Source organism: Aulonocara sp. 'chitande type north' Nkhata Bay, linkage group LG23, assembly GCF_057382095.1.
Source record: "Aulonocara sp. 'chitande type north' Nkhata Bay isolate Kocher_YH1m ecotype deep benthic linkage group LG23, A_spYH_male_GT1.1, whole genome shotgun sequence".
Lineage (NCBI taxonomy): Eukaryota > Metazoa > Chordata > Actinopteri > Cichliformes > Cichlidae > Aulonocara > Aulonocara sp. 'chitande type north' Nkhata Bay.
In genome coordinates, this window is record NC_141365.1 from 24794307 (window position 1) to 24807247 (window position 12941).

The following is a 12941-nucleotide window of genomic DNA, read 5'->3' on the forward strand; positions in this document are numbered from 1 at the left end:
TCCAGAGATGGTTGTTTACGAAAAATCTTAGCAGTTTCTGAAACGCTCAGACCAGCAACAACATGCCACATTCAAAGTCATTTAAATCACCTTTCTTCCTCATTCTGATGCTCAGTTTCAACTTCAGCAAGTCGTCTTCACGATGTGTACATGCCTAAATATAAAGGGTTGATCGATTAGATATTTGTGCTAGCAAGTAGTTGAACAACTGTACCTAACAAAGTGGCCAGTGAGTGGACCTAGTATTGAGCCCTGTGGCACGCCTTTACGGCCTTCAAACCAGAATGATGACCATCTGCAGCTATTCCTCTAATTTTAAGGAGATAAAAATATAATTTTATGTCATTTATGTGTGAAGTAGCCCTTTAAAAGCTAAACTACAGGAGCAGGTGTATTCCCACACAGGTCCCTCAAGCATTAAGCAGCAAGGAGAAGAGAGAGCAGTGGGGGCTACGCAGCAGCCTCTCCCCTCCCCCATCCATCTCCCGGCCTTCCACTCCAACACCCCCATCCCGAACCTGCTCCCCTCTCCCCCTCTCCAGAACCTGCTCCCCTCTCCCTTTGTCCCGCACCTCCTCTCCTCTTCCACCGCCACTCCCAGTGCTGAGCACAGCACCCGCTCCGGGTCCACCGCCGCCACCTCCATTACCACCAACTCATCTTGCTGCTGCTCCTCCTCCTCCACCACCCCCGGGGCCTTCTAGGATCAGAGAGAGCCCCGGGGACGAGGACACAACCGCCCTGCTGCCGCGCAGCGACACCCTGCTGCACCTCAGCGAGGACGACGGCACCGAGAACCCGCTTCTCACCCCGCTGCTGTCCCCTCCTCCCCCCCGCCGGTCGCCCCGCCGCTCTCCCCTCCCCCTCTCACCCGTCGACCTGGACCTGGATGAGTCCCACGTGTGAGAGAGGTGACGGATGGATGTTTTTTCTATCCAGATGCTCTATAAAACACAAAAAGTAAAGTTTTTGGTTTTACTGAAAGTCTTAAACAGTTTGAAAGGACAGGACTGTTTTGACTTTACGTCTCCTAAATGAAGAAAACTCCTTCCTCTGTCTGAAATATGACAAATCAGAGTCACTCTCTTATCTTCTCTGTCCTCAGACTGAAGGCTGAATGTATGTTACAGCAGCAATCGACATAAGGTCTCATCTCTGGTCCTCATCAAGAGCAGAAATGTTTTTTCAGCAACGATATCAAATACCTATTTAAGATAAGAGAAAGGATTATTTAACTCAGTAATGACTATTTAAAATAGAAAATATGTCTATATTGAAAAAGGAGATGATATAACATGTGATGTGGTGCAGATTTGTATAAACGTTATAAAGAGCCATTCTAAAGATAAAGTGAGTGACTTATCTTAGCACCTTTATTTGAAATGGAGTAAAGGGAATAAATATATAACACAGCATATGTATTTTAATCACATAGAAGTGGAGTATGACATGTTGTAATCCAGAAGTCTATGAGATTTTATATTTTAGAAAGAGATGTTTTTTTCTGTCATTTGCACTTCAAAATGTTCATAAAGTCGAATACACGTGTTTCCAGCTAAAACTCCATCATGTCCAGTGCTTTGTTAAGTGATGATGTTTGTAAAGTAAACATCTTGATGTGGATAAAAACTTTTCCATCAACTCTGCTAAAAAATAAAAGTTTAGGATAAATCAGAGACGCTCAACAGGATAACCGAAACAAATTCAACACAATTTTGACTTTTTGTGGTTTTAGCGTGGATGCAATCTGAAAGGCTAACGCTAAACTGTAAACATGGTCACATGACTTTTTCATGTGAGAAGATGTTGCGCCGTCTAATCGTGCTCCCTGTATTACAGCACAGTCTCACAGCAGCTTATGAAGTAGTTGCGACCTTTGTGTTCATGTATATGCACCTCGTATTTTCACGTTTAAAAGGAGAGAAAAAATCCACAGTTGCACAGATTGACAGAGTTACATGGATGTGAGAGATTACTGGGGTTGCAGTAGTTGGAGGAATGGAACAGATTGCAGAAATTGGTAGCAGGGATATTAGGGGTTGTAGGAATTGTGAGGGTTGCAGAGATGGGAGGGATTGCAAGGGTTGTAACGGCTGCAGGAATAGGAGAGACTATGGCACGGACCACAGTGTGCACCATAACTGGAGAGAAAATCATGGTGACCAATCAGGAACTTTGTATGGTAGACCCTCCCACAGCCTCTGTCATCCCAGGCTTCATCTTTGGGGCCTGGCTGTGGAAACACAGCAAAAAACCAACCAATTCCCCTTTTAAATGTAGAGACACTACATTTGAATGTGTTTTATCTGTTTGTTAGTTTTAGGAAGAAGGCAGTAGATTGCGGCTTCACCGGTAGATAAATAAACCAACACCGGTTGTGCTATCGCCATCATCATGCAGTCATAATGTCCTACCATTGTCTCATTGAGTTCAGCTCTAACTCTAAAGTGTATGTTGTGCACAATATTTTATTTGGGACCAAAGACTGTATCTTTACATAGCAGTTATATATGTAAGAAAAAGGCATATAATATTTACAGAGACACTTGTCCTGGTGTTCGTCATGCTGTTCTGTTTGTGTCTGTGATGTCTTCTATTCAGAGCAGTGGGGACGGGATGTCTCTTATCTTTATTGCAACTGTGACGATGCAGTAGATAGACGTTACCTCGTTTCTCATTTCATGCCTTAACAGAGACGTCTGCATACATCGGTTTATTTAGTCCACTGAGAACCTCATACCTCCAGGAGTATCCACTGAAACAGTCCCGCAGTAACGTCAGGTTGTTTTCTGTCTGCCGTGTTCGTGACACTCAGCTGCTTGCTGTGGCCTCCACACTCAAACCTCTCTGTGTGCTGTCAGGTCACAGAAGACAAAACTTTGTGCCATAACTCACACCAGTGCACTGTGAGTGTTTTATTGTTGGCTGCTTGTCTTTCTTTTTTCTGTGTCATGATTTGTGAAAAATTATGTAATCATTTTGGTTACGCAGAGACTCAAGTTACGCAGAGGGAATGATGCATTTCTTAAAGGGGGTTGTCGTTGTGTCGTCTAAATCCACGCAGCTCTGCAAATTCTTCATTTGATGTTTCTAAATGCATATCACGCCAAGCCTAGAGTGTAAAGACGCATCGGCATATTTATTGTTGAGGGTCGCTGGGTTTGTCACTCCCTTTAAATGTAACATGTCTGTGTCGAATGATGTCTTCTTTGTGCAAAGATTAAATAATAAAGCTTCACTATATCAGAATATTTCCTAAATATCTAAATAAATGGATATTGTTTACACTGTTTTTCAGCTTTGTCTGGGGGTTTTTTTAAATGGAGGTTTCTGTCATTTTCAGTTCTTGCTTTGAAAATAGCTCAGCAAGATGACTGACAACTTTTTTAAATAGGGTCAGGTTTCTTTCTTTTTTTTTTTACAGTAGCTCTGAGAGGTCAAACACACTGCGACATAAGAAAATAAAAGCATATATAATATAAAAATGCTGCAAAAACTTTAAAAAAATCAAGAACACAATGGGTGTGTTTTTGGGGAGACAATAACGTGACAGACGAGCTAACAATGAACAGCTAATGGAAAACGTACTGACACTATTATATTAATCATATGTTTAAAACACTTTATGTTCATCTTTTTATTCCTCACAACATCAATGAATCCTCTGCTTCTTCTAAGCCTGTGTCACTGTAAGCCTACACTTGTTTTTGGTTTCTGTCACTTCCGTAGCTGGTCCGTCACATTATTGTGTCCCCAAAAACACATCCATTACGTTTTGTGATATTTTCTTCTATTTTTCTACTTCCTTCGTGTTTTATTCGACTTTTGCTGAGTTTTTTTCTACTTCTATTGTGGTTTACTGTTGTCATTTTTTTTAAGTTCCAGTGTGTTTAACCTCTCAGGGTCATTGTATTTTTCCCTTAACAAATGCAATCATTTAAAAAGTGCACTTTGAATTTACTTGGTTAACCTCTCTGATATTAAAATTTATAGCATAAGCGTGAGAAATGTGCAAAAAATGAGGAATCAGAGAGGGGGCAAACTTTTTCACAGTATGGAATTTTATATTGCACAACTTAATGACATAAACAGATTTAAAGTATAACATGCCCACTGATTAGTACGACATATTTATTATTGAAATGTCAACAGTAAAATAGCTATTTACTCAAGTTTAACTAACAATCAGTTCATTATTAGCAGTGGTTGTTATACGGAGTTACCCACACAAATAGTGATATACACAAATATGCTGCTGTTACAGCAGAGCAGATATTTCTCTTAAATAATGATTTAAAAAAAAACATGTAAAATGTGCTCTAAGCAGCTTGGTGGGGATTAATTGTTTTCTGACTCAAGGTAATTGTAAACATAATGTTTAACTAGCTGTGAAGTAAAAGGCATTTGTTCATTTTATTTTGCATAACAACAAAAGTAATCCAGAAATCAGGCAACATTGCCATTACCAATGTGCATCATTTAATATAGCAGAAGTGCTGAAGACTTGAAAATGTAGGAAAAAAAGATAAACTTAGCATCTTGTGTCCAACATCGGTTCAGATGCATGTTTATCATTTTCACCGAGTCTGGCGCCATCTGCTGGTGCTGTTTCTTCTTGAGTCTTCACCCTGAACAGGTCCCACCTCTCTGGGAGGATCCCCTTGTTGAACAAGAGCGATGTCGCATAAGAAAATACCAGGATGGTGACCAGAGAGGACAGCATGCAAGTGGTCTTGAAAGGCCAGCGCTGCACATAAACACCATCCTCCAGAGAGCAGCCAGGGAAACGCAGGATGGCGGGAAGGTTGAACACCGGCTCGCCACACAGCACTCTCATCACAAAGGCAACAACGTAACCTGCCACAGCCCCGTAGGCATTGGATGATCCGACGAAGAGGATGCAGATCAGCTGGGGGAGCATGACGGTGTAGGTCAAGTCAGAGCTGAGGATCCAGAAGGCCAACGTTCTGCTGTCCAGGTAGGTGAGTGAGGTTCCTACAGTCCCTACGACCACTATGGAGAGGCGGATCACCCACTGCAGCTCTTTCTCTGATACCTAAACAGAACACCAAAGCTCATTTTTCCCAAAATATCAACACAAACTTTTAAGAACTCCGCATTCTGACCGACTTTGTTCCTACCTGATGCCTAACGAGGGTGTAGATGTTGGTGGTGAAGATGGAGGTTGCCGCCAGCAGGCACGAGTCAGTGGATGACATGGCAGCGCCGGCGATGGCTCCCATGGCGACAACGAAAACAGCGGTGGGGGTAAGATGCAAAAGGATAATGGGCAACGCCATGGCAGCCTCTCCTCGCTCATAGGGTGAAGGTGAGCCATAAGAGGTCAGGTTCCAGTCTGAAGCATAAGAGGAAACATTATAATGTTTAAAGTTACTGAAATATGAGTCCTCCTGCTCCTTTCTGATCTCTGGATCATCTGAATCATTCTGCTGAAGGCTCATCGTGTATGGAAGCCCCTTTTTGCCAGATAAAATATAAATTCAAAATAAAATCTATGAAAACTATTTGGATGAGTAAAAAGAATATTAGTTAAGTTTTATGTGTAGTGTTTGAATTTTTTTTAGTAAATGATGTGCAGAGGGAAAAGGGTGAAATGGAGGCAGATGATCCGCTGTGGGGACAACTAAAGGGTTTAGCCGGAAGAAAGAAGACGTCAGGTGTACCTGTTGATGCTGCAACAGCTCCGATCAGCACAGGTGGAATTCCCAGAACAATGACCACACCTGCCGCTATGAAACAAATCATTCTGGCCGTGGCCGTGGAGCTGGAGGAGAGTGTCCTCTGATAGAAGTCCTGAAACGCCAAATTTCCAACACTCTGAAAACAAAGAGCAAGCCCACAATCTACTATGTTCATTTTTTTAAGCTACTTTTTTTTAAAACCGAGAGATTTTCTTGTGTTTTAGTAATTACCAGCATAAGAACTTATTGCTCACAGTTTGTTTTTAACAAATAAAAACATATACAGGGCCAAGAGTTTAAAAGCAAATCACACTCATGATGTAGATGTCTCAAAATGCCTGAGGGCAAGTATTGATTTTCAGCTTTGTCCTTGCGCACAGAGATTCCTCCAAATTTTCTGATTCCTTTGATGATATTATGCACTGTAAATGAGGAGAGATTTAAAGTTTTCATAATTTTACGTGAGTAAAATTTTTCTGAAATTGTTCTGAAATCTGTAGACAGGTTTTTGGAAATTGGTGAACCTCTGCCCATCTTTACTTCTGAGAAACTCTGCCTAACGAGACTTTTTTATACCCAATCACATTACTTACTTCTTGCCAGTTAACCTAATGTTCCTCCCGCTGTTTCTTTTTTATTGTACCTCTTATTTTTTCAGCCTTTTTGTTCAATTTGTTTATTAGCGACATATCAACTTTACACTTTATTTGATATAATCTTTTATATACAATGTTTTTGTTTTAATATAAGGTTTCAAGGACTTCAGATCTTATTAAATCATTAGAAACATTTTACTGTTATGTCATCTCACCATTGCGAGAAAATTATCGATCCATATCCACACGTCATCAGGCTCAAGGTGGCCGAGCCAGGGCGCCTGAAATGTGTGGTTGAAAGCCGTTTGACGGAGGTCGGTGTAGACATCACTCGCCAGAACGAAGGGAGCACACAACCACTGGAAAAAAAAAAATAGAGTAAAGCTTTTGAGAAACGAATCTGCTTCAACTGTAACGTGCACTCTTTCTTGCGAGAGATAACTTTTACCTCTGGCGTGTTGGAAAAGCAGTCTTGTTTATGTGTTGTCACATTAAACTCACCAAGCTACAAAACACCTGTGATAACTGGATGACATCAGTAAAAGCAACTGAATAGAGACCTCCAAGAACTGTGTAGACGATGGCCACCGCAGCAGAGATCCAGATGCAGAGACTTAAGGGCAGATCGGAAAAGACGGAAAGTGTGACTCCTGTTGGGAGAAAAACACACATAATCGATACCTCTGAAAATCATGTTGACCATTATAAATATTTAAAGATACTCATGGCAAATACAGGCAATTAGAAGTTTTAAAACCTTCCAAAAAATAACAAAATAAGAGTTAAAAAAAAAAAACAGAACACCTGTGTGTTGTATTGAAGAGACGGCAACTAAAGTTGAATGCTGTAGTTTGTGTAATACCAGTTTGGACCACTAGATGTTGCAGGCGAGCCAGTGTTACTGGTGAATACGCTCTTTAAGTGGGCAAATCCTTATGAGGATATAACCGTATTTAAAATATGAAGTTTAGAGGTAACTGGTAAAATGCTGCCCCCTGGTTGTGAAAATGTTTGGCTAAATTCTGCAGGGTAACTACAAAAAGCACCTTTAGGCAACACTTCTGAAAGGAAGTGTTTGTGTGTTTATATTACCCAAGGAAATCAGCGTGACAGGAACCCACATGACTTCACTTATGAAAGGGATGATGGCGAGAAGCCCGGTCAGTGTTGTCCCATACTTCCTCTGAAAGGGATCCATCATGGTGATGTAATTTTTATCCCGCATCGGCTTTGCGAAGAACAGACCACCTTTAGCAAAAGAGACAACAATCAAAGCAGTGCCGAAATTAGATTTCAGGTTATGTTCGATTCTTGTGGTTAAGAGTTTAGTGATCGCTGAGGAATGTCAAGGTATTCAAAATTTGCCTTTAAGAGAAGGGGACAGTTAAGAAAAAAATCTTAAGTAATGATAGAAGATAAGGACATATCCTGTATGAGTGGATCTTATTTTGAAGAAAATAGCCCATTTTAGGCATATTTTTGGAGGTAAATACTCCTCTGTAAGAGGTTCTTACCGATGATGAATGAAACTGATATTTGTAGAGGAATGAGAGCCCAGATTAACCCCTTTGTGGGGTCATAAACAGTCTCTGCAACTCCAATGATAAAGGCACCTCCAACCCAAGTAGCTGCAGCCGATCATACAAGACAGAGCACACACAAGTCTCACATTCATGGTACAAGTTACTACTTTTATAAAAGCAAACAGATATTGTTTCATTAAAAAAAAACAAAGCAAAATGTGTTTGAAGTTAGCACCAAATTACTGATCACACACTTCTACGTGAACTCACCTGTCATGGTGAAGACGCCCACTGCCAAGGTGACCCTCCGATTAGCCAAAAAAGAAACTTCCACCTGTCCACCAGCTGAATTTTTCTCCATCTTCTTAGATTTCAAAAAAGCCCAGATCCCAATCCCCAGCACCAACAAATAAAAGATGACCATCGTTATTAGACCAGATATATGGAGAGCCATCGTGAATTAAAATGATAATAATGATAAGTTGGAGCTGCTGAGACTTTTCCTGGTGGTTATAGAAGCAATAGAAGCTGCTCTTCAGCCGTGACGGAGGCCCTGAGTGAGACGCAGGGAGAGGAGAGTAAAGGAAGCTCGCTGCTCACCACAGGGAGGGTCAGACTGATGACCTTCTTCACACTGTGTAGCTGTATCAGACTGTATCAGACCCCCCCATCCCAACCACCCACACACACACACACACCCACCCACCCCCCGCGTACACACATCTGCACCACTGCTGTCCAAGGATGTGCTTTGTAATGCTCTAAGCTTGTAAAGATTATCTTCACAGTATGAAAACTTCAGCAAGGGTTTAAGCTATGACTGCTCAAAGCATCATGTTAAAAACAAAAGAAATCAGTTTAGACTTGAGAACAGGAATTGTTGATCTTCACAAAGCAGGAGATGGATATACATAGTTATAAAGAAACTCGTTGAGAACCACTGAGAACAAACAGAGGTAAGAAGCAAAAGATTTCAAAGACTGGAAAGAAAACTAGTGAGAGATGTGTCTAAAGATCTCAGAACAATTACCAAGACACTTGTGAATGACTTGTCCAAGTCAGGAATTGTAGGAAAATCACTAGAACCCTGCACAGACTGAGAAAAACACCACTTCTGCAGAAGAAACACATTCAGGCCAGACTGAAATATGCTAAGGACAACCCGATTATGATGCATACTGGAAGCACATCGGCACATGAGACAAAGCTAGAGCTGTTAGGCCACAGAGACACTGCTTGTGTTTGGAGAATGAAGGCAGAGGTGTACAACCCAAAGAACATTGTCCCCAGAGTGAAGCATGGTGGTGGGAGTATTATGCTGTGGGGATGCTTCAGTGTGTCTGGGACTGGGATTCTCATCAAGGTGGAAGGAATCATGAAGATTTTGCTGTTGTCTGCTGACGGGGAGCACCAGTGCCAAAGATGCCAGCAGGAACAACAAAGCTTGGGAAGGGCAGCCAATCAGAAGAAGATGAGCTTGAAGGGAGAGGATTAAACTGCTTGTTATAGAGAATGAAGGCCCAGAATAAGATAAATGAGGATTATTTTAAACTGTGAACCATACCTAAAGCTATGAATGCTTGTTTCCAGCACTTACAGTAAATAAATAAATACGAAAAACTTTCAGAGGGTTGACAGTTGACAATTTGAGTTATCATCAATTTAGTTGCACAACTCAAAACTTCGAGTTACTTCTGAGTGAGTCAAAAATCCAAGTTTTCACACAAAGCGGCTCGAGTTAATTCAAGACCAAAACAACAGAGATTAAAAAGAAGAATAACAGAATCCCCTTAAATAATATTTGTTTACTGCAAACTGTGGGAAAAAATGTGCAACTAAACTCTGAAGTTGTTTTGTTAGTCTGCCACACACTTCACACTGTGAACTTTTTGTAAAAGTCTTTTATTACCGGCATATCTCTCAAGTGTCCTTGGCATTCTTCTGCTGAGATAGTTGCCTCGTCCTCATGTATGACTCGCGTGTTTCACCATCCTCTGGCTCTCGTTTGTGCAACACAGTTGCTATTTGAGAAACAAAAAACTTTATGCTTCGATAAGAACCCTGATGACTTGATACACACTGCGTCAGCAAGAAGCAAAGACACTGCAGGTCATGCAGATCATACATGTGCTAAAATTAACGTGTTTTTAATGATTAATAAACAGAAAAAATAAACTGATTTGCAAATAATGCGCATTAATGGTATGATTATGATGGAATAATCTGAATAAACAGACCTGCAAATCCTGCTGCACCTTGCTGAATCTCACAGGGTAAAGAAGCTGTGTCGGCTCTTCACAGAGCTCCATCACAGTGGGTTTCCTTGTGGGGGACTGTGTATTTTATTGAAATACCTGACTTCTTGTGCCTGAGTTCAAGGTCAGCTGTCTCTCTTTCACTCAGGGCTAGCGTCGTCATAGATTCTACACAATATCCTGCCAAAATGGGCTTTAGTCAAAGTCTGAGCAAGCGAGTGTTAAGACCTAGAACCCCGTGGGCAGCAGGGCAATATCAGCAAACTAAAATATAACATTTATCTTTTTAGAGTCTGTCTTCTGACAACTCTTCCAAATAAGCCATACTTGTTCAATTAATCAATCGTTTTTTAATTGCGCTGCATTGAACTTTAACACGCTAACTGAGGCCTGTAGAGTCTCAGCTGTAGCTCTTGGAAGTTTTGTAGTTTCTCTGAACATGGTCTTACTTTGGGGTGAATTTACTGGGACGTTCACTACTGGAAAGACTGCTTTTACAGAGGTGCTCATGCTGGCTGACAATCAGTTAATCAAGTGCGTTTGTTCAGCTACTCACCATCTATGGAAGCAGAGAGGGTGGAGTTAGCTTTTCACAGGAGTGCATATATGTACAGTTATAATGGTGGATGTTATATTTAACATAGCGAGAGTTTCAAATAATGAGGTCAGTGTCAGTGTAATCAAAACCTCAGATTTTTTAACTACTGTGATGGCACAGATTTAGAAAATATATGATTAATGACAGAAGATATGGTCATACCAGGCTCACAGCTCTGGCTGTGGGTACAGAAGCTCCACCCATGTGCTATCAAACCTTCTGCTTATGAGGGGCAGCCAATCACAAAACAGTTGGCTTAAAGGGAGAAAGAACAGCTCGTTTCAGGCAGGATCAACTGACGGGCTGCATAAAGGCCATGAATGTGATAAATATGGATTATTTTGAACAGTTAATCATGCAAAGCCACTCTAGTAGAGTCCAACAATGGAGCTGGATATGAGTGTAATAGAGCTCCCTTTAAGTTGATGTCCTGAGTAGAGTTGAAACTCCAAGCCAAAGGCTAAGCTGATGAGTTCCTAGACTTGATTTCACAGCATAGTACTGGTCATTTGTTAAAAGGGAAACTACTCTGGAGTTGTGCAGGTGTAGCTTCCAATATGTCTTAAAATCAGCCTTTTTCACATAAATAATAATGCTGATGAGTAGAGGAACCAGACACAGCATACAAGTGATACACCATTTATTAGATTATCTCACACATCCATTTTTCCCCATACCAGGTTTCCTTCAGTGCATTTCAGAGACCTGCAAGACAACCAGCAGAATCCAAAAACTAGGAGGATGTCAAAACCGTTAGTAAAAGTGCTCAGTCGAAGTCTCGACGTCAAGCATTGATTTAAAAAAAAAAAGAAAAAAGAAAAAGAAATCAAACACACGTTAACAATACATACATCATTGCATTGGTCAGATAAGTAGGTGATGAGTGCCGTGCTCCTTGCTGGACGGCACACGCACATGAAGAGTTTACATAAGGCACCGAGATTTGAAGGGGGTAGCTTATCAATGGCAGGGTGGCTTTCTGCTCTCAGAACGTGTTGCTTTAGCAGGGAGGCGATACATACAGGATATCATGTATACATCACAGCACGGTAGAGTGGAATCAAAGAGGAAAACAAACACTGATTGAACATGAAGTACTCAAAGTGACTCCAGAAATAAGAAGGGCAAGCTCGGGGATGGACACACATTTAAAGAAAATATTTATTTACATTACAAAAGGAAGCAAATTTGGTTAAAAGCTTTCACAACAGACATTAGGAAATTTAAGTGAGTTTGCAATCATGCTGCAGGACTTTTCCAAACACTGCAAAACCACAAAGAAAAAAGGCAAAAGACATGAAGAGTGGCATAGCATTTTTTTGTCCTTTTAAGAAGCATTCACCTGCGACTGAATCATTTAATTATTTAATAAAATTTGCTAATTTTCAGTCTACAACATGCTGTTCCAGCAACGTGAACAAAACCCACATCAATATTAGCATTCAGCATTAAATTGAGAGCTGAAGCTTTGAAAGGAAACTTTTTGTGTTTCTAAAGGAATTTATAGTGATCATCAACAAGGGCGTACACTGACTAAACTTGGCGTTAAATTCAGTGTACATGTTGGCTGGTTACGTGCTCATTTAGCTCTTTTAAAACACCGTTTTTTGGTCTGACCTACTTACCTAAAACTCTGCATCATAGTTGCTCACGAATGCACTACTAAGCACTTACAATGGGGAGTGTCAATGTGCAAGTTTTGTTCTTTTAGTGGTCTGTCTTCTTGAGAATTATTTAGCTTGTAAAGTGCAATTGCTGAATAGTGCCACAAGGTGGTGCCTCCTTCTGCTGTACAGACCTGAGGGGTGTACTATGAAGCAAGATGAAAGGATAACAAGCTAAGTTTAGCCTAAAGTCAAAGTCTTCAGCATCACAAAGGTGTGTGTGTGCGGGGGGGGTTCAAACTGGATAAATCACCATGGCAACTTATGCCAAACAACCTGGTGTGGAGCAGGTTATTTTCAGAGCAGCGCTAATCTTAGCTATTGGCTCATCTCAGCTATTAGCTAATGTCAGCGATGTGCTAATCTGTTGCCATTAATAACTGTTAAAATGAAAACGTGATAAAGTAGGGAAGAAAGAAATGAGAGAAACACCCTTCAGCCTTGCCAGGGGTTGATGTTGTGTGTCCACCAGAGGGCACTCTGCAACTTCCCGCTGGCAACGTATTGGAAGCCACAAACAATAACCAACTGATCCAAGCAGACTGTAACAGAGTAATCCATTACTTGTGACAATAAAACAAGATTATTTTTGAACTGCAATGC

General features: G+C 41.0%; 2 protein-coding genes across 20 annotated transcripts in view; one reads left to right on the forward strand and one right to left on the reverse strand.

Moving 5' to 3' along the window:
- The window catches only part of unc80 (unc-80 homolog (C. elegans)), a 71018-nt gene extending 67726 nt beyond the window's left edge, over positions 1-3292 (forward strand). For all 19 annotated transcript variants that reach the window (XM_086284601.1, XM_086284582.1, XM_086284583.1 and 16 more), the window contains one exon: positions 406-3292. In XM_086284601.1, the coding sequence (XP_086140727.1) occupies positions 406-906 (501 nt within the window). In that variant the 3' untranslated portion in view covers positions 907-3292. The remainder of the gene's footprint in view (positions 1-405) is intronic.
- An 822-nt stretch (positions 3293-4114) lies between these two features.
- Positions 4115-8443, reverse strand: LOC147301872 (high-affinity choline transporter 1-like). The gene is made up of 8 exons (XM_086283712.1): positions 8092-8443; positions 7813-7926; positions 7391-7546; positions 6800-6948; positions 6514-6657; positions 5685-5838; positions 5142-5356; positions 4115-5056 (listed from the first exon to the last, which is right to left on the reverse strand). The coding sequence occupies exons 1-8, from the start codon at positions 8273-8275 to the stop codon at positions 4532-4534; spliced, it is 1641 nt and encodes a 546-aa protein (XP_086139838.1). The 5' UTR covers positions 8276-8443; the 3' UTR covers positions 4115-4531.
- Positions 8444-12941: the final 4498 nt, after the last annotated feature.